General features: G+C 44.5%; 1 protein-coding gene across 3 annotated transcripts; it reads left to right on the forward strand.

Annotated features, from left to right (window-relative positions):
* Positions 1–2,094: 2,094 nt before the first annotated feature.
* On the forward strand, positions 2,095–19,742 carry LOC144889678 (tripartite motif-containing protein 14-like). Of its 3 annotated transcripts, XM_078770861.1 has the most exons (5): positions 4,209–6,203; positions 8,314–8,441; positions 12,827–12,898; positions 18,889–19,470; positions 19,632–19,742. In XM_078770861.1, the coding sequence occupies exons 2-4, from the start codon at positions 8,324–8,326 to the stop codon at positions 19,431–19,433; spliced, it is 735 nt and encodes a 244-aa protein (XP_078626987.1). In that variant the 5' UTR covers positions 4,209–6,203; positions 8,314–8,323; the 3' UTR covers positions 19,434–19,470; positions 19,632–19,742. The 3 variants fall into 3 exon arrangements, with proteins under 3 accessions (XP_078626986.1, XP_078626987.1, XP_078626988.1); XM_078770860.1 differs by lacking the exon at positions 4,209–6,203 and adding an exon at positions 2,095–3,370 and having other exon boundaries at positions 18,889–19,742; XM_078770862.1 differs by having other exon boundaries at positions 4,224–6,203; positions 12,839–12,898; positions 18,889–19,742.
* Positions 19,743–22,814: the final 3,072 nt, after the last annotated feature.

The raw sequence follows: 22,814 nt of genomic DNA on the forward strand, positions 1-22,814 counted from the left end.
AAGAAATATCCTTCATGAAAACCTGAAACAGAGCGCTCAGGACAGCAGACTGGGCCAACAGTTCACCTTCCAACAGGACAATGACCCTAAGCACACAGCCAAGACAACGCAGGAGTGGCTTAGGGACAACTCCGTGAAGGTCCTCGAGTGGCCCAGCCAGAGCCCTGACTTGAACCCAATCGAAAATCTCTGGAGAGACCTGAAAATGGCTGTCCACCAACGGTCCCCATCCAACCTGACAGAGCTTGAGAGGATCTGCAGAGAAGAATGGCAGAAAATCCACAAATCCAGGTGTGCAAATCTTGTCGCGTCATACCCAAGAAGACTCGAGGCTGCAATCGCTGCCAAAGGTGCTTCAATTAAGTACTGAGTTAAAGGTCTGAATACTTATGTCAATGTGATATTTCAGTTTTTTCCTTTTAATAAATTTGCAAAAGTTCATAAATCCCGTTTTCTCTTTGTCATCATGGGGTATTGAGTGTAGATTGATGAGGGAAAAAATGAATTCAAACGATTGCAGCATAAGGCTGCAACATGACAAAATGTGAAAAAAGTGAAGGGGTCTGAATACTTTCTGAATGCACTGTACATGTAAAAGTGATGTTTATCCTGTTTTCAGTACTTTTATCTGTTTGTACAGTAATATATCTGTTCAACACAATATATGACAAGACACAAGCCAAGGTATGCAAGTCACATATCTTCTTGTGAAATCAAACAATAAATCATTTATTATGTGTGGAGCAATGGAGCATGGTCTTATCAATTGATCAAACTATAAATCCTATATTATTTGTGGAGCATGGTCTGGTCAATTGATCAAACTATAAATCCTATATTATTTGTGGAGCATGGTCTTATCAATTGAACAAACTATAAATCCTATATTATTTGTGGAGCATGGTCTTGACAATTGATCAAACTATAAATCATATATTATGTGTGGAGCATGGTCATGACAATTGATCAAACTAAAAATCATATATTATGTGTGGAGCATGGTCTTATCAATTGAACAAACTATAAATCCTATATTATTTGTGGAGCATGGTCTTGACAATTGATCAAACTATAAATCATATATTATGTGTGGAGCATGGTCATGACAATTGATCAAACAATAAATCATATATTATGTGTGGAGCATGGTCATGACAATTGATCAAACTATAAATCATATATTATGTGTGGAGCATGGTCATGACAATTGATCAAACTATAAATCATATATTATGTGTGGGGCATGGTCTTGTCAATTGATCAAACTATAAATCATATATTATGTGTGGAGCATGGTCTTGTCAATTGATCAAACTATAAATCATATATTATTTGTGGAGCATGGTCTTGTCAATTGATCAAACTATAAATCATATATTATGTGTGGAGCATGGTCTTGTCAATTGATCAAACTATAAATCATATATTATGTGTGGAGCATGGTCATGATAATTGATCAAACTATAAATCATATATTATGTGTGGAGCATGGTCTTGTCAATTGATCAAACTATAAATCATATATTATGTGTGGAGCATGGTCATGACAATTGATCAAACTATAAATCATATATTATGAGTGGAGCATGGTCTTGTCAATTGATCAAACCATAAATCATATATTATGTGTGGAGCATGGTCATGTCAATTGATCAAACTATAAATCATATATTATGTGTGGAGCATGGTCATGTCAATTGATCAAACTATAAATCATATATTATGTGTGGGGCATGGTCATGACAATTGATCAAACTATAAATCATATATTATGTGTTGGGCATGGTCATGTGAATTGATCAAACTATAAATCATATATTATGTGTAGAGCATGGTCATGTGAATTGATCAAACTATAAATCATATATTATGTGTAGAGCATGGTCATGTGAATTGATCAAACTATAAATCATATATTATGTGTGGGGCATGGTCATGTGAATTGAACAAACTATAAATCATATATTATGTGTGGGGCATGGTCATGTGAATTGATCAAACTATAAATCATATATTATGTGTAGAGCATGGTCATGTGAATTGAACAAACTATAAATCATATATTATGTGTAGAGCATGGTCAATGGTCATGTCAATTGATTAAACTATAAATCATTTATTATGTGTAGAGCATGGTCATGTCAATTGATTAAACTATAAATCATTTATTATGTGTGGGGCATGATCATGTGAATTGATCAAACTATAAATCCTATATTATTTGTGGAGCATGGTCTTGTCAATTGATCAAACTATAAATCATATATTATGTGTGGAGCATGGTCATGACAATTGATCAAACTATAAATCATATATTATGTGTGGGGCATGGTCATGTGAATTGATCAAACTATAAATCATATATTATGTGTGGAGCATGGAGCATGGTCATGTGAATTTATCAAACTATAAATCATATATTATGTGTGGGGCATGGTCATGTGAATTGATCAAACTATAAATCATATATTATGTGTGGAGCATGGTCATGTGAATTGATCAAACTATAAATCATATATTATGTGTGGGGAATGGTCATCGCAATTAATTAAACTGTAAATCATATATTATGTGTGGAACATGGTCATCGCAATTGACCAAATCATAGTGTTGCGGTTGTGGGAATAAAGGATAACCCCCCTCGTAGGTAGTTGCACCATAACATGTAGCCTCGCTTAGTTTAGTTATTTCCTATTAAATGTAAGCATTGTCCTTTCTTGTGTTAGTATGCGTTGAGCAGGCCAGTCAGTGTAGGCCTCAATTTGGCTAGAATGCCATGTGCTAGGGCCTAGAACAAGTCTAGCAAGCCTGCCAGAGGAGCTGCAGGGGAGTGGCCAGTAAACGGCAAGCAGCCAATAGAAGCTCAAGGGGAGTAGCTAACTACGACGGCCAGGGGAGGAGTTTTGGACATTCGGGTAAGACTCTGGTGAGGAGTGAGCCAGTCTATGGAGTCCCAGCGAGAGTGCTCCAGAGTCCCAGTCAGAGCTTCAGTCACAGTGAACGAGGAGGAGAGTGGGCTTGGTGTGTCGATATTGCTAGGGCTCTCGCTGTCAACGAACTCTCTCTGTGAACGGTCTCGCTCTTGCCCGCTGCCCCCCGAATGATCTCTTCCATGCTAGGCTCGTTCTGTCGTAGTGAGGTGTGATCAATAAATAACACGAACTCTCCCTGCCCTGTGCTCTGCTGCCGGTTAATCGCGCTTGCGAGTACGGTCTCTCCCGGGGCCAACTACGCCGACGACCTTCCTGCCTGGGCTCCCTGCACGTGCCGCGGACCTCTTGAGGGGACACGCCAGCAAGCTGACCGGAGCGAACGGCACCAGGGACGTGCCTGGAGCGCGTACTTTTCCTTCCTTCTTTTCCCCGCATGAGTGAGTGGACCCTTCTCTGGGGAAGTTAAGATAAGACAGATTAAGTGTCTGCTCTGTGTCTCTTTCCTTTGGCCATTGCAAATTGTATAATAAACCTGTGTTCTTCCTTCCATTTGGTTGTTCATGTCATTTTCCACCATTGGCTTCGCAATGTACGAATAAGACCGCTCAATCGGGTTCAATAAGAATCAACGGCACGAGTCACATGACAAGCAAACCGCTTGGCATATCCGAATAGCTTGGCTTGTGTGAGTTCCAGCACCCATCGTCGTGGCAGCGTGTGTACCGAAGGTACGTGTGGATTCGACCCGATACCCTTCCACATGCTCGCGACGGGGGTGGCGGCGGGAAATGCTCTGCAATCTGCCCCATAAGTATAAAGTGGGTCACGGCCTCGTGGACTAGAAGGCCAATGAGGGAAAAGGGTTTAACCCCCCTCTGTACATCGACGGGCTCGAGATCAGCAACAATATATTATGTGTGGAGCATGGTCATGTGAATTGATCAAACTATAAATCATATTGTTACGGTTTTTAGAACCTTTACATGTAAATTTAGTAGTAAATTCCCTTATAAATGACCCCTGTGTACATGTCCCCTTAATTGGCTGTTAATTAAAGATTGCACCTTAGTTAGTCCATGTACAACACGTAGGACACTTTAGGATCCCTCTATAGTTATATCATTATTATTTGTTCCAGGTAAGGCTGTGTTTCCAATAGTTGACTCTACGTTGCATGAATAATCTAAGATAGGTCCCCTTTCAATATCCCCAATCGTCTCCTTAAAGTGCCAGTAACAGTGGAGCGGCATTCGCCACCGTTGCATTGGGCTGTTGTTTTCGGACCAAGACTCCATTATGCACGAGGCCAAGAATGGAGAGAAGGGGGGAGGAGCCGCTAGAGCACGGGCATGGCACCATCTCGTCACCAAAGGTGGAGCCAGAGAGCCCTTAACAACCAACCAGGGCTCAGTGGGCATGGCTTGATAGGGCGTGGCAAGAAACGCCTGGTGAGTTCGAGAGGGTTCCAAGGGCGTGGTAATAAAAACCCTTGGCGCGACGCCCCCACGAGAGACGTGGGAGGAGGTTCTTGAGAGAGGAGCACCGAGCAGCTTTGTGAACACGAGCATCGTTGGGGTGCAAGAGTCGGTGCGCTAGGATCGCCAAGAGAGCGGCAATACCAACCAGCACTGACGACCGGGTTTTCGCCACTGAACCAAGGGCGAGGGCGTTCAAGCGGGACCTCGACGTCGTGCCGCGATCCCCGGACCTCCCTGCCGCCAACTCTGTGGACCGTTTGCCTTTCTCAATCCTCCCAGTCATTCCTGCCTGCAATTCCCTATTCGTGTGAGTCTGTCTGTATTGTCCTGTGGGTATAAGTAAGCCTGTTTACGAATTGCTCTGTGTCCTGCTCCTTCCATTTCTTGTATAAATGCCCTTCTTTCGTTTCCTCTTGTAGATAGAAATAAACCTGTGTTCTTCCTTTACCCTTGTTGGTTCTTTGGCTTCCTCTCATCCGATCGCTTTAGTCTTTTCTTTCAATTGAGTACCTGTGGCACGATTTTGGCCGAACCGCTTTATAATCGGGTTTAGTCCTTTGATAACGGCTTGGATTCCGGATTGCTAAACCGCTCGGCAAACTCCATCTCGTCCATGATTCGAGCGGTACTTGTCTCCCTGTTCTGCGGCGGGATTAATAAAGGTATTCGGGATAAATCCTGGACCAATAACCCTGATCAATCCCACCGCACAGAAGAGCGTTACAGGTACCAGGACCGGTCGGACGGCCAGCTTAACAGGACAAGGGGATTAACCCCCCCTTGCTAACGGGAGTGCCATCCCCCGGATCCGCAACAATATATTATGTGTGGGGCATGGTCATGTGAATCGATCAAACTATTAATCATATATTATGTGTGGGGAATGGTCATGTGAATTGATCAAACTATAAATCATATATTATTTGTGGAGCATGGTCATCTCAATTGAACAAACTATAAATCATATATTATGTGTGGAGCATGGACATGTCAATTGATCAAACTATAAATCTTCTATTATGTGTGGAGCATGGTCATGGCAATTTATCAAACTATATATCATATTGTGGCGGTTACCTAATTGTGACATAACGAACTCCTACAATATATTACTAGCAATATTACCCGCCCTATGGGTGGGGCTTCAATTGGGAGGTCCAAATGAAAAGGCAAAATATCAGAAATTGAAGGCTTTTTTTTGTTTTAAACGATTCATATAAACATCCGTTGAATCATATCACATGCAAATCATCAAAATCTAAACAGTACATGGCGCCCATTTTGAAAAAAGATTGAATTCTGCAAAATGGAAGTGACCGCTACACGTCTTTCTCAGTCGCACGTTTATGTGTGAAGAGTGTGCGCCGAATCTGTAACATGGAAGCGACCGCTACACGTCTTTCTCAGTCGCACGTTTATGTGTGAAGAGTGCGCGCCGAATCTGTAACACAGAAGCGGCCGCTGCACCTGTTTCTCAGTCGCTTTGCACGCGCTGCCGTGTTACATCGGAGCCGCACGTTTATATAGGAAGAGTTCGTCAGGAGTCGATCTACTCTCTCCTGGTACATAGAATAAACAGTATTCGTAGAATTTCAACAAAAGCCACATCACTGTTCATATCGGTAAATATTATTCCACCGTGTTTAGAAAAACTGGAAAATTTGGAAAAATTGGAAAAACAATATAGCCTATTTTACTCCCAGGTGCCCCAGGAATACCCACCCAAAATATCGTTGTGATCGGTTGAGCCCTTTTTGCGGTACCTTCGAACGGACGGACGGACGGACATTTGGTGAGTTATAGTAAGATGTGTGGAGCATGGTCCTGTCAATTGATCAAACTATAAATCATATATTATGTGTGGAGCATGGTCATGTCAATTTATCAAACTATAAATATAGAATTCACCCCAGATCCACTTTTTTGAATTACCGACTTATTTCCTGGAAATCCTAGCAGTGTCCATGTGTTTTGTACCTCTCCCACCCCTCCTCCTCTACCCCTGCCCCCTCCCACAGATCTCCCGATGTCCCTGTTCTCTACTGATGCTGTGCTTGTGTGCTTCCCTCTCTCTCCCCATCTTGTCACCTGCTCCCTTTATTAATATTATATGTTTTATGTGTCCGTTTGTTTTTTGTCATTAATGTTAGCTCTTACACAAGCCTCGATCTTTTATACAAAAATAAAAAAATTAAATATTCATATATTATGTGTTGAGCATGGTCATGCAAATTGATCGAGACATACTTTAAGGAATGGGTCAGAAGTCATCGTCCTCATCGTCATCTGGCTCATCTTCAGCAGAACTGTCATCACTATCGACAGATGTTCACCGATTTTCACAGGGACTGAGTATGCACATGTCTGTGCACTTGCGGCCACTGGCCATGCTTACACACTTAGGAATCTTGCAGCTTTTGGGACACGTATAAATAGCTCCCACACAACTTTAGGTGCCGGTTGTCCATCCATAGAGTCTACTACCAGCTGTACATGTCCATCTTGCGTCTTCCAGCATCTGCTTCTCCTGATGGGACAAGGTACCTCTTGGTTCTTCTACAGACTCCTCTTCCAGACGGCAGCTTGATAGTTGGCCCAAAGTGAATGCTTGCGTGACCAATCTTTGCAAGGTGGCAGTTGGTGATTCTAGATCTCGCCTTTTTGGTACAGAATAGGTGATATCTCAGGTTATTTACTTTTGTTGCACCAGATTTGGCTCCATACCGGAGGCACGGATTTCTTCAACATATCTAGGAGGTCATCACTAGGATCCTATTCCTTGCCTAATTAGGCGAAGGTGTTTTGTATCTCATTGTTGGTGCTGATGATTTGGAGTGCACCGAGTTTCCCTTTGTCTGCAAATGTGCTGACTGTGTCATATCCTGTATCGGCATGCATGCCAATGAGAATGCCAATAACGATACATTTTGGGTGAAAAAGCTGGATACTGGCAACCTTAGGAGTAGGGTTGTGTATGGGGTGTTAATACAAAGAAGGCAAAGAGCCACACACTGCTATCACACATTTTCCATCTCTAGCGACACTCGCCTTGCTAGAAATAACAATTAGCTATGCCCCCTCAGACTGATAACGACCAACACCATTGGCTCATACCCTACCATATCAAAGGGATGATTGCCAAGTTCATCCTGATGCTGGTATCGAGGGGGTGAGAAAACCACGCAAACGAATATGTCCTTGGGTAGTGGTACACGGATAGATAATTTCAGCTTGACCCATAAACCCTCACGGTGAGCAGGTATACGATCATTGAAGACTTCGCTCGCGTGCATGTCATCGTGTACGTATAGTCCAACCCCCCAACCCCCTCCCCCCAACGACGTGATTTTCACGATTGTGATAGAATTGGTGGTATCCAGATAGCTCACAAGCTGTAGCAGGTTTGTCGAAAGAGAACCACCTTTACGTAACAACTTTAAGGTGAACATCTCAAAATTGTCATTGTATCAATGTATCATTATTTCGAGATCATCGATCTTATTGAGCGATCGCGCATTGAAGAGAATAGCAGATAGGAAATATGATTGATGGTTCTGTTGCCGCGTGTGGATGAGTGCCCTCTTTCTGTGGGGGGTGTAACTATTTATTCCCACTCTTGGAGGCGGTTGAACTACCTGGATCTTCCGCTCCAGCGTCGAGAAGTGCGGACCAACATCTGGGCTTCCATTCCAAACACGATCAACAAACGCATCAGCACGGGCACGGCCCTGTCTGAATAAAAATACAGATCAATACAAATATTTACTCGATCTCTTTTCTATTTTTTATTATTAACCATTCTTTTACAGATGACGTGTTTTGATTTGTTTTAAAAATGTATTATTTTAACAATACTCTCTCCACGAATATCTTAAACTGATGTTTTACCTTTTTATTCCAAGGCTCGAGACCATGTCAGACTTTAAATCCGTGGAGAGGACACCGCTCCCAGTTCTGGACTTCTCGAAGGAGGAGAAGAATTTGGACGGGCTCATCACGCTCAATAAGAACTTCCTGGAGAAGATAGAGAGTGAGTGACACAAACTGGACATTTCATCAAAAAAATAATAAGGGAACACAAAAATGGAAGAGAAACAGGAAGATAAAATTATAGAAAAGGAACAAATGGGAATGTTTTTTTGCACCAAATCATGACTCAGAAAGATGGAGGTTACAGAGGGCAAAAAGGTGTACACAACAGGTAGATGCAACAAGCAAGGTTACCAATGAACAGGAGAAAGCTAAAGATGGGAGTGGAGGAAATATCCTCACCTGAAGCCATGAGGCTTGGGAGAGGTAGGGTTCACAAGGGCAGTTCACAAGTTAGTGACGGAGATGACACCATTTGGTGGTGTAACAGGTACTTGAAGTCCCTGGAAAGAAAATTTGGATTGAATCATCTCCAAAAAGCAGTTCCACAAATCGGATAAAAGACTGGATATTTGCAGTAAGTCGAGATTTGGGGAGTTTGATTAGAAGGAGTTACTGTAAGAATGGATTCATCCTCGATATATTAGAGATGGTCGGAGATCGAAGAGAGCAGAGGGATCAAGACTGGAGTAAATGGGAAATAACAGAGGGTCCAGCAACCTCTGCAATGCGAGAGCAGCAGGTCTTGTTCTTTGGTCTTGTCATGCGAGATGATAATAATATTGATAGTTTTAGATTCCACCTGTTCCAGGAGAGACAGGTGTGAAGTGAAGGTGCAAGCCCGTGTGGTAGAGCATTACTCCATTGTGCTACGGACAAAGCCCTGTTGGTTGTGAGTAGTTTTAATTACCCTGCACACGTGAAGTGAAAAGTAGAGTTAGGGAATTTCTTAATGTCTTTTTCGTCTGTCTGATCAGTTTATCATCATCAGTTTATGATCGAGGAACTACTTATTTCAATTGAATGTGATATTTTGAACACAAATCTGAAGACCAGTCTTTCGTTTTGCATGTACTTTGGTTTTGATTTTGTCCCGATCACACATATGCAAAGCGGAGCGAGATAATATTTTTATCCTGTCTACCTGCCTGGCAGTGAAACAAAAGTGAAAATCATTCCAAACAAAAAGCCTGCTGTTTTTAAGGACGTCATAAATCACACAAACAATAGGCAAGAAGAACTACTGTAATGTGTTTGGTAGGGTGATGTAATAGACACTGGGTATAACGGCGGTAAAACGCTGAATCAATTTATTTATGCACCTTTAAACGTTTATTCAAATTGAATTAATTATATAATTGAACACTACAACACAAATCACCTTCATAATACCTCCAAGAACCATGATATATGTCGACATCTACAAAGAGATTTATTTTGGTCGCGACCCCGCGCACATGCGTGACGACACAACATGTCTGCACTTGGTTTGTTCAGTTACCAAGCAGCGAGCTAACGCTTGTCGAGCCAGCTGTTCCTTATCAATGGTTTTGAATGGAGTGCTTGCTTGAGTGCTGAAACCACTTTGTGAGTGCTCTTCAAGAATCTAGGTGACTGAACACACCCTTGGTGTTTGTGAAGCTGGATGGTGATTATTGGCGGTATTCGTGGAGCTGGATGGTGGTTATTGGCGGTTAAGCATTGGGCATGGAGAGCCCGGCTGCACTTCGTGGCTGCCTGGTGAACGTGATGACCAAGCCGTTTCATTGGAGGTGTCAACTGGGGCCGGGCCGCGTGGTCGCCCTCTTCCTGTTTGGTGTCACGCTGTACGCAAACTTAGCTGCACCAGCACACATGGACTCTATTTATTCATGCAGGAGACCGACTACATGGAGAACGACCTCCATCCTTGGATCATTGCTAATGGTGGGTGGTTTCCTCCATCTCTTGCTGGAGAGCTTTTCTCACTGCTGGTGGTGCTTTACTGCGGTTGGGGCAAGGCCAAGGAGGCAGTGCCTCAAAGTAAATACTTGAACACTGCGTGGAGTATCATGATCTATGAACTCTCAAGTTTTTCAAGTAATGAATTTGAGCGATGGAGGATACACCGTCTGTAGCTTGATTTGGAGGCCATTTTGATTTGCTTTTGCTGTTTGTTCCACCTAAAATGTCGTTTTAATGTTATCCTTTCCTATAGGTTGGAATTCCAGCATGGATTCAGGAAATCAAAGTATTGTGATTGGAAAAATCGGTGATGATGTGAATGAGGAACTAAAATATGTTCCACTCCGGAAATATAAATTTCCAGGAAATAACTTTCTTACATTCCACGTATTCCCTCTGCCTCTGAAGGTGGATGGAGGTTGTATTTTCACCCTTGTCTATGTGTCTGTCTCTGTCTTGTTTGTTTGTCTGTAAGCAGGATATCTCAAATAATTGTGGATGGAATCGGACGGAATTTTGTGGATAGGTTGGTTGTGTGACGAGGACGAATTCATCCGATTTGGGGAACATCCGAATCCAGATCCGGAACAGAATTTTTAACTGATTCCACATCATGGAGAGTTGGGGCCAAAAACGATATCCTGCGTCACACGATATTTCAAAAAGTTGTGAATGGGTTATGACAAAACTTGGTGAATGAGTTGGTTGGGTGACAATACCAAGCCGATTCGACTTTGGTCCAGGTCTGGATCCAGATCCGGTCTTTCAGGGGATACAAAACATAAACTGTGCAGCCTGGTGGAGGTATGTGCTCTACCAGGTGCCGTTCTAGTTAATTTCGTTATGATAAAGAAACATTATGGACCAGAAATACAAGACAAACATAATTTAAATCATTTTTCATCAATTGTAAAATTCATAACATGAAATCCACAAAGTTGTGATCCGGGATGGAGGGGGATCGGCCAGTGGGGGAGAGAAATCTTATTTTGTACCGAGAACAAACATTTTACAGGTGAATGAGGTCATTAGTTGAGATTGTGAAGAATCAGGACATGAACTTGGTGTTTGTGCAAAACTTAACATCCAAGTCGATGTTACTGATCATTCATTCATTGTTTTATTCTTCTCATGAACTGTAATTGTAAAAGTTTGTAAAAGTGAAGAATGTTTGTGTAAAAGTTGTTAAAATGAATTCTGTTCAGTGAAATGTTCACGGAACATCACAAACGATGCAGAAACCTTTGGTCAATATTTCCAGCTGTTGTACATGAAACACACACACTGATTACACAGTGATGCGTCACGTGGAAACATGTCAGGTGAATGAGTTGTTCTCACTTCCATCTTCAAATAATTTATTTATTGTTATGATAAAAACAACTGATCAATGAACATTATGAAAGGCTGGACAAAATAATTCAGTCATTTCCATTTTGGATCGATCAACCAATGGGTGAATCCAGGGAAACTTAAAAAATAAAATAGGACCGCGGGTACTGAAGCTCACCTGGATCAGGAGCAACAGTCGCTCAACCCCCCACGGACCCTCTCAGACTATGATATGTTTAATGTTGTGAACAAACTTTGGTGCATCATGGGTGATGAAGGTTGTGATCACGTTTTTCAAAATTGTGTGTGTAGTTTCGGAGAAGATCAAATACCTATTTTGTGGTCAAACCCCCGTAGTTCCCCTTATTGAGCGCAGATTTTGATGTGATTAATTCACCTTCATTCGGCATCAGATATGAAGCTCATGTCCAAACTTAGTGTTTGGTTCAAGCGATAATGACTGAAGTGTTTTCATACTCAATCCCTCACTCACTCACTCACTCACTCCCTCACTCCCTCACTCACTCACTCCCTCACTCACTCACTCACTCCCTCACTCCCTCACTTACCTATGGACAATCCTCGATCGCATAAGCTCACCGCACTGAAGTCCAGGTGAGCTAAAAATACTAAGTTGGTAAAGGGAATTTTTCAATCTATAATTTTTTCACAGGTGCACTGACATATCACGGAGCGATCAATAGATTAATTTCACCAAGAACGATCTCACATCAACATAAATCATTCACATGTTCCTAAAATCATTCACATGCATATTGAATAATTCGCATGTTGCTTCAATCATTGACATGTACCTGGAATAATTCACATGTTCCTTGAATCATTCACATGTACCTTGAATCAATTACATGCACATTGAATCATTCACATGTACCTTGAATAATTCACATGTTTCTTGAATCATTCACATGTTTCTTGAATCATTCACATGTTTCTTGAATCATTCACTTGTTCCTGGAATCATGTGATGTTTAATTCCAGTGAAGAAGGAAAGATTCATTCTGTGTTGTGGAGAAAACGAATTGGCGATCACTCCATTTTACTACATGAGAGGGAAGTGTAAGGACAATGTTGGGAAATTTCCTTCATGAATCGATGAAAATTATAATTTATTTAATACAAAATGGAGGTTCCATGTCTCTTCCCCCATGTTTGTTGTGTTTAGATTTTTCGTTAAAAGATAAAATAAATCTTCATAAACAAAAAAACAATAGAATTTCACATCTTGTAATTTTTGTTAATCTTTAGTCATTTCCACAGAAGGATCGTTGGAGCATCCGGAGAAGGTGGAGCTGGATCAGAACAACTTGAGAAGACTTTGTAAGTGAAGGGAAACGAGGAGGGGGTTCTTCTTCTTCCTTCCATTTACAGATAATTTAAAATTACATATTTTCTCCTTTTCATTCTTTCCTTTTTCTTCTGTTTTATTTCCCTGTTCATATTTTCCTTCACTCTATTCCACTTAGTTATTTTCCAACTCGATTTTCCCTCTTGTCAAGTGTCACAAAACCCAAGGTTTGTTTAATTGAACGATGTCCAACCAGGAAGAGGGGATAGTCCAAACTTGTGTTTGCTGATTAAAGGCCTTTCTTAATCCACACCCTCTCCTCCCTCCTCTCTCATCCCCCACCCCCCATCCCCTTCCCTCTCTCTCTCTCTCTCCCTTCATCTCCCCCATCCCCCTCTCTCTCCCTCCTCTTTCTCCCCCACAGCCTCATCCACCTCTGTCTCTTCCACACTGCCCCATCCCCCTCTCTCTCTCCCCCACTACCCCATCCCCTCTCTCTCTTCCTCACTTCCCCATCCCCTCTCTCTCTCTTCCCCACTACCCCACCCCCTCTCTCTCTCTCTTCCCCACTACCCCATTCCCCTCTTTCTCTCGTCCTCCCCTTCTCACCAACGATGTAATCAGAACAAGATCTTTCTTGACAAATCCTGGTTCGTTCTGAAACATAATCCGGTATAAATTGCTCGTTCGTCCCAGATAAAATTTACAATCCTGAAGGAACTTGTAACATATTTCCCAATCTCTCACATAAACATCTTACATCAACAAACATTGTGGAATCATAATATATCTATAATAATAAAAAGGTGTGTGTGTGTGTGTGTGTGTGTGTGTGTGTGTGTGTGTGTGTGTGTGTGTCCGTCTCCTCCATAACTCCAAAACCATGAAACGTAGCACCCCCAAACTTTGCATACATACCTCTCCACCTCCAATGGATTACATGAAGGAAAACTGAGTCTTTTCAAGATAATTTACACTAACAGGCTTATCTTTGGTCAGCCTCGGTTCAGGTCGCTCAGCTTGGGGTCTTAATTCCCCCCATTTTGTCCACTCAATTCCAGTATGCCCTGCGTCAGAACAGATCGGTTTCTGTGTAATAAAGCTTGCTTGTGTGCTTGAGCTGCTTGGTGAGCAGTCTCCAAGCAGCTTGGTAATGGGTGGAACACCCCTGCTCCCTCCTCAGATTGAGTCTATTTTATTTAGTTCCTTCCTTTAAAGAGTAAAAATATGGGCAATACACCTGGCGCTCACCTGGTAGAATAACCAGTATACTGCACTGACTAAAGGTATTTTAAACCAATTACAATGGTTGCCAGAAGACAGGGCAGCAGGGAGAATCATACTGACATAATCAATAGACTTCAAACAAACAAAACATACCTATTTTGGGGTCCACTCCCACATACCTCCTTTTGTAATGCAGTGAACAAACATTTGTACATCACGTGTGGTGAAGGTTGTGGTGGAGTTTCATCGAAATAGTGTTTGTCGTTTCAGGGGAAAAAGCAAATACCTATTTTGGGGGGAAATATGGCTCCACGCAGACCCCTGAGACCCCGTTTTTTTAATGTCGTGAACAAACTTTAGTCACAACACAACAAATATCATTTGTGCCAAATTTGGTCAAAATCCCATCAGCGGTTTTGCAGAAGAAGTTTCAAGTGTTTACAGACAGACGGACGGACGCCGCGCCAACGCATAAGCTCATCTGAACTTTGTTCCAGGTGAGCTAAAAAGTACGTATATCAACGAACGAAGCAGCCCCCCCCCTCAACCCCCCCCATCCCTCCCCCCCCCGCCCCACCCCCCGGTGCCTCGCCTTTGTTGTGCTATTTTATTTTCCCCCTTTTTGTGTGATCTTCTTTCATGATACGACGTCACTTCCACATAAGTAGAAACATCTACATACACTACTCAATAAGTTAGGGATATTGTGGGAGTGAGAGGGATATTGTGGGAGTGAGAGGGATATTGTGGGAGTGAGAGGGATATTGTGGGAGTGAGTTAATTTTTTTATTGGGGTTGAGGTTATGGTATTGAAATTGTGTGGGAGTGAGGGGATATTGTGGGAGTGAGAGGGATATTGTGGGAGTGAGAGGGATATTGTGGGAGTCAGTTAATTTTTTTATGGGGGTTGGGGTTAGGGTATTGAAATCAAGAATGCTGTGTTTTTTCACACGTTAATAACCATCGAATTAGGACCAATAACTTTTTTCAACATAATTAATACACAACACCAACCACACCGAAGAACCTGCCGATATCCCTAACTTATTGTGAGTAGTGTATATGTACACCATTGTCTGTCCGCCATTGTTCCTTATCCACGGCCACATCTTTTTAGTTACAATCTCCAGACTCAGGGTACAAATACAACTTCATGAAGGGGAGAGGGTAACATTGGCAATGTGGCCATGGCATCACTTGTGGGTGTGGGCAGTAGGGTGGTGGGGAGGTGATATCGGCAATGTGGCCACGGCATCATGGGGGGGGGGGGGAGGTTAACATCGGCAATGTGCCCTCGGCATCAAGAGGAAGTGTGGGGTCTGGTGCGAAGGCATAAACACTATGTAAATGTGTGGTGGCAGAGGTTATTACAATTTCTCTATTTACCTGAGCAACACTGATGTTAAAGCTCTGTTTGCACGGGTAAATTTGTTCTCCTTTCCTTCTCCCCCAAATCGAGGGTCCTGTAAAAGCCCCCCCCCCCAAAATAATTTATGCAGTACATCCCTTCCCCTCTCCCCTCCTCTTTCCTCTTTCCCTCCCCTCTTCCTCTTCCCCTTTCTCCTCCCTCCCCTTCCCCCTGCCCTCCTCCTCCCACTCCTTCCCTCCATTCTCTTCCTCCTCCCTCTCCCCTTCCTCCTCTTCCCTCCTCCTTCCCCTTCTAGCAAAAAGAGACATGATGACTAATTGGTCCATCAGTGAAGCGACAGGTCGACTCTTCCAGTATAAAAATAACGTCCATCGACCTCGTGTTGGATTTCCATCATGTTGGTTCGAGCTTTGCATTTCATACTCAACGAGAAACTTCTTATTCAAACTCGGAAAACATCACAGAGAAACGATCTGCTTCTGATAAATCTTCTTCTTCAAACTCGGAAAACATGACAGAGAAACTCAGCCATGATCATTCTTCTTCTTCTGGAGAAAGGGCGTAAACAAATCACAGGCACTTCCCCTTCCTCTTCTTCTTCATCTTATTCTTCCAAGCAGAATGGAGAAACTCAGCTGTCAGTAGATTGCTAAACATCTATCTTATATCTATATTATAAAAGGAGTCATGTATGTCTGTCTGTCTGTTTGTGTCTCTGTGTCTCTGTCTGTGTGTCTGTTTGACATGTTATAACTTGAGAATGGATTAATGGATTTCAATGAATCAAACTACGGTGGATTCGGGTACCTCCTGGGAATGTTTGTGATACAAAAAAAATAAATAATAATAATATTTTTTTGTGTGGGTCCATGGACACGCGTGTCGAAACTGCAAATGCCAACACGTGACATTGGGTATACCTGCACGGAGAGCAGGATCTTCCAGGAAACCATTTTTTGTTCCCCCATAGATGAACCATCTCAGCAAAGATTGGTATTTCCGTCAGCGAAGCGATGGATCTTATATTCTCGTCAACATAAAACATCGGGGTGCTCACCTGGTCAAATAAACAGTATAATACACCGACTACAGGTATTTTAACCCAATTTCAATGGTTGCTCGAAGACAGGTTAGTATGTAGAATAATACTAACATCATAAGACTATAAAACAAAAAAACAAAAAAATACATATTTTGGGGGCAAACCCATCCCACCCCGGGGCAACCCCTCCCACCCCGGGGCAACCCCTCCCACCCCGGGGCAACCTCTCCCACCCCGAGGCAACCCCTCCCACCCCGGGGCAACCCCTCCCACCTCGAGGCAACCCCTCCCACCCCGGGGCAACTCATCCCACCCCGAGGCAACCCCTCCCACCCCGGGGCAATACCCCCCACACCGGGGCAACACCTCCCACCCCGGGGCAACACCTCCCACCGCGGGGAAACCCCTCCCACCCTGGGGCAACCCCTCCCACCCCGGGGCAACACATCCCACCCCGGGGCAACCCCTCCCACCCTGGGGCAATACCCCCCACCCCGGGGCAACCCCTCCCACCCCGGGGCAACACCTCCCATCCCGGGGCAACACCTCCCACCCCGGGGCAACACCTCCCACCCCGGGGCAACCCCTCCCACCCCGGGGCAATACCCCCCACCCCGGGGCAACACCTCCCACCCCGGGGCAACACCTCCCACCGCGGGGAAACCCCTCCCACCCTGGGGCAACCCCTCCCACCCCGGGGCAACACATCCCACCCCGGGGCAACCCCTCCCACCCCGGGGCAACACCTCCCATCCCGGGACAACACCTCCCACCCCGGGGCAACACCTCCCACTGTGGGGAAACCCCTCCCACCCTGGGGCAACCCCTCCCACCCCGGGGCAACACATCCCACCCCGGGGCAACACCTCCCACCCCGGGGCAACACCTCCCACCCCGGGGTAACCCCTCCCACCCCGGGGCAACACCTCCCACCCCGGGGCAACCCCTCCCACCCCGAGGCAACCCCTCCCACCCCGGGGTAACTCCTCCCACCCCGCGGCAACCCTTCCCACCCCGGGGCAACCCCTCCCACCCCGGGGCAACACCTCCCACCGCGGGGAAACCCCTCCCACCCCGGGGCAACCCCTCCCACCCCGGGGCAACACCTCCCACCCTGGGTAACCCCTCCCACCCCGGGGCAACACCTCCCACCCCGGGGCAACACCTCACACCCCCCACCCCGTAGATCCCCAAAGGAGCAGATATTTTTTATTGCCCTGAATAAACTCAGGTACATCATGGGGGATGAAGGTTGTGGTGAAGTTTCATCGAAATCGTTTGTGTAGTTTGAGAAAAAGCAAATTCCTATTTTGGGGGTTAAACCTGGATCCACTTGACCCCCGGTAAACCCCTTAGACGGCGAGTTTTTTTTAGTGCCATGAACAAACATTAGTCACAACAAATATCATTTGTGCCAAATTTGGTCGTAATCCCATCAGCGGTTTCGGAGAAGAAGTTTCAAGTGTTTACAGACGGACGGACGACGCGTCATCGCATAAGCTCACCTGAACTTCGTTCCAGGTGAGATAAATACACGTGTAAAACAATCAACGTCGAGTGCTAAAACCACTTGGTTTCCATGGTGATACGGTGGCCCGCTTCATGGAGACATCTCCGGAATGGGAAAGCAAATGGAGGATGAAAGTAACAGGACAAGCACGATGTCTGAGAGGTATCCACACTCGCTCTGAGGTGTCTAACCTGGGTTTGAATCCCGACCGAGCTATAAACTGTCATCCTGGTGTTTCACAGGTGCAGAGTGACTCATCAATGTGTGTGTCGACCTGTTAAACAGTGTCACACCTGCAAGATTTTCATTTCCCCTCCCCTCCTGCCTCTTCAACCTCTGACCCCTCTCCCCTCAACCTCTGACCCCTCTCCCCTCAACCTCTGCCGCCTCTCAACCTCTGTCCCCTCCTCATCCTCTCGCCTCACTCACAGATCTCCCTCACAGATCTCCTCCCTCACAGATCTCCTCCCTCACAGATCTCCTCCCTCGTCTTCTCCCCTCCCGATCCACTCCCCTCGAAGTTTTTCTCGGTGAAATAAATAAATAAATAATGTAAGTTGTTCATTGCGAAATAAATAAAGTTGTTAAATCGAAAAGTGAATAAACAAATAAAGTTGTTAAATCGTGAAGTGAATAAACAAATAAAGTTGTTAAATCGTGAAGTGAATAAACAAATAAAGTTGTTAAATCGTGAAGTGAATAAACAAATAAAGTTGTTAAATCGTGAAGTGAATAAACAAATAAAGTTGTTAAATCGTGAAGTGAATAAACAAAACAATTGTTGTAATAAAAGATTTTTTGTGATAGAGATTAATGTGTTTGTGTTTTTGTCCGTTTGTCTAACAATGTCCGTGACCCCGTGTCGTGTCCGCAGATGGACGGAGCCCGAGTCTGGACCCAAACTCTGCACATCGACGGATCAAGATCTCCGGGGATCTCAGGACGGCGACTCGAACCAGGACCGAGAATCAGTACCCGGAACATCCTGATCGGTTTGATTATTATCCACAAGTTGTTTCCTGTGATTGTTTCTCCTCAGGTCGTCATTACTGGGAGGTCGATGTGAGGTCGAGTAGTTCGTGCGGAATCGGAATCTGTTTAAACTCCATGGGGAGAAAAGGGGGAAAGAGCGGGTTGGGAATGAATCCCGAGTCTTGGAGTTTACGGAAATGTGATGACGAATTCTCCGCACATCACAACAAACAACGAAACTCCCTGTCCGTCCCGGGGGATCATGAACGGTTTGGGTTCTTCTTGGATTGCGAGGCGGGAGAGTTGACGTGTTTCGGGGACTCGCGGGTCCTGCACGTGTTCAGGGGGAACTTCATGGACCCCGTTAGACCCGCTATTGGGGTTTGGGATAATGATGGTTCCGTTCATTTTGTACATTTAGTGAAACAAACTTTCATCACGAACTGATCCGGTTATTTTGGGTCAAATCAATCAAATCATTTACCTGTTCATGACGATGTGATTTACCTGTTCATGACGATGTGATTTACCTGTTCATGACGATGTGATTTACCTGTTCATGACGATGTGATTTACCTGTTCATGACGATGTGATTTACCTGTTCATGACGATGTGATTTACCTGCTCATGACGATGTGATTTACCTGTTCATGACGATGTGATTTACCTGTTCATGACGATGTGATTTACCTGTTCATGACGATGTGATTAGAGATTAATGTTTATATTATAATAAAGTTTATATAATTTAATAAGTTCATTGTTTATCTTATTTGATGTGAAATGAACTTTAACCCGAACTCTTCACTCTCCTCAGATGCAATAGATTCTTCTTCTTCAAAGCGTCATTGAATGGGATGTTTGAGTGAAGAAAGTCCGTCCAGGTAGATGAAACCCTTTGTGTTTACCTGGAATAGAGCACCGGCGTTAATCGTGAATGTGACGGTGGGTTTGGATTGGATCACAGGTGGAATGTGGAGCCCTGGATGGAATTAACAGAACGTTCATCAGGTATCGCGAATCACACCGTTGGAAACATGGCCAGGTGACCTTTTGGGTGTTACTCTCTCTTTTGATCCGATGAAGGGTTCATACCTGACCTGAAACGTCAGGTTCTCATTGTTTCTCACGGAGGTTTTAATCTTTATCTTTGTGGAAATCTCTTCCATCCAATCAAAACACAGAGATAAAATCACCATTTCATCACCAGTGTATTGACGTCACGAAGTTAATTTAGCGTCATCACGTGAATGCAAATTCCAGAGAAGGCGTCGCATCATGTACTGTGATTAACAATTCATATTCACCTGGCGGGAGGTAAACCGTGATCATACAGGTGCTACCCTCAGGGCGACATTGCACTCCGGGAGGGACAGGTTGGGGTTCACTCTCGAATTTCTCCAATTGGGGGAAACTCGACCCTACAATTTTTGGTAGTGGGGACTTAGATCTAGCTATACCTGGATATTGAAACAAAGAACAGGTAAACACCTTCATGTTAACATTCACCAATTCACTTCTCTTTTTAATTTTACACGTCGACGCCATTGAATGTTGATATTACAACCTGAATGACGAATCTTCCCAGGTATTACGTTTGTATCGTGAGTGAAAAACCTGCGATACAACATGTACGAAACGTGCTTTGTGATGTCACAATAGGGAACAATGTGCAGTGGAATTGAAAACATGGTTGTTTCACAGGTAGGATGATCCATCAATGCGTGGCAGGGGGCTCATCACGGTGTTTCACAGGTAGGATGATCCATCGACGTGCGGTATGGGGCTCATCACGGTGTTTCACAGGTAGGATGATCCATCAATGCGCGGTAGGGGGCTCATCACGGTGTTACACAGGTAGGATGATCCATCGACGTGTGGTATGGGGCTCATCACGGTGTTTCACAGGTAGGATGATCCATCAATGCGTGGTAGATCACGGTGTTTCACAGGTAGGATGATCCATCGACGTGCGGTATGGGGGCTCATCACGGTGTTTCACAGGTAGGATGATCCATCAATGTGCGGTCGGGGGCTCATCATGGTGTTTCACAGGTAGGATGATCCATCAATGCATGGTAGGGGGCTCATCCCGGTTTTTCACAGGTAGGATGATCCATCAATGCACGATATGGGCTCATCACGGTGTTTCACAGGTAGGATGATCCATCAATGCGCGGTCGGGGGCTCATCCCGGTGTTTCACAGGTAGGATGATCCATCAATGCGCGATTGGGGCTCATCATGGTGTTTCACAGGTAGGATGATCCATGAATGTGCGGTAGGGGGCTCATCCAGGTGTTTCACAGGTAGGATGATCCATCAATGCGTGGTAGGGGCTCATCATGGTGTTTCACAGGTAGGATGATCGATCAATGTGCGGTAGGGGGCTCATCCCAGTGTTTCACAGGTAGGATGATCCATCAGTGTGCGGTAGGGGCTCATCCCGGTGTTTCACAGGTAGGATGATCCATCAGTGTGCGGTAGGGGGCTCATCCCGGTGTTTCACAGGTAGGATGATCCTTCAGTGTGCGGTAGGGGCTCATCCTGGGGTTTCACAGGTAGGATGATCCATTAATGTGCGGTCGGGGCTCATCTCGGTGTTTCACAGGTGGGATAATCCACCAATGCGCGTACTGTCCCTCGGATGAACGTGAAACGGGAATCCCGTCTCCCGACATTAGTTGGTGAACGTTAAAGATCCCAAAGTATCCTTCGTGATGAGCAGGTGAGCTATCGCCGGCATCCTGAACAAATTACAGAACAATTCCACCGTAACCTGCACAGGTCCCTGCACTCAGTCAATGACGCGACCCCGACACCTTGTGCCGCATTCAAAAGAAGAAGAAGAATCCATGATGAAACACCATACCGGGTTCTGTTCTGAAGCCTCGTCAGTTCAAACACCATTGAACTTACCGCTGGTTTCACTCACAGTGAAATGTACCTGTTGGAATTCTGCACCGATATCTGGTGGTGGATGCTTCTTCATCACCATCAGGTATTGTGGGATACCTGCCACGTGTTTACTGTGTCCAGTAGATATCAGGTGTGGCAGCATGTTTATTCCTCAAGGTGCTGTTCCCACCTGCCAGCTCTTTCACCTTCCACACACCTTTTTAGTACGAGGACCATTTTGATGGACACAAGACACATTGGTCGTTCTTGGTTCTTGTACAAGTTTCCGGCCGCACAAGGAACGACTTTGCTGTCGATCTCTCAAGGTTAGACCACTCACCTTAATCTGGAAGTGCTGAATTCCTGCTCATGGAGCTCACCAGGTGTTTTGGTTCATGGTCCTGATGTAACAGCTTTCAATACCTCATCATCGTTGCCTGAATGTTGGTGGATGTTGTGGGCGGTGCCACGCGTTGTTGTACCTTCCAGTGTGTGTTCATGGAAGTCCAAGATATCAATGGCACTTTGAGTGAATTTTCCACCTGTAAGGTTTGTGGGAATCAAGAGCTCACCTTGTTCCTGGTCTCCTCACTAGTCCGTGACATGGAAGCGATACATCTCTGGCTCTTTGATACCTGATGATATTGATAAAACGGTTCAATATTTAAACTCTTTCTTTACTCCTGGTTTGTTTTAAGGTGTGAAATGCTCGTGGGGATACCTTCTACAGGTGCACAAATACCTTGATCCATATTCAGCACTTTTTCCCGATTTCTCTCACTCAGTTCCAATTTTAAGGCCGACTCATTCATCTCTGGAGTTGCATCATTCACCATCCAGGTCACGTGATTGTAGATGTAGAGGGACACAGGTACACATTCAGGTGCAGAATTACAGCGATGAATAAACAGCGATGGATCATCTTCTGGG

Source organism: Myxine glutinosa, chromosome 1 (genome assembly GCF_964187855.1).
Source record: "Myxine glutinosa chromosome 1, kmMyxGlut1.1, whole genome shotgun sequence".
Taxonomy (NCBI): Eukaryota; Metazoa; Chordata; class Myxini; order Myxiniformes; family Myxinidae; genus Myxine; species Myxine glutinosa.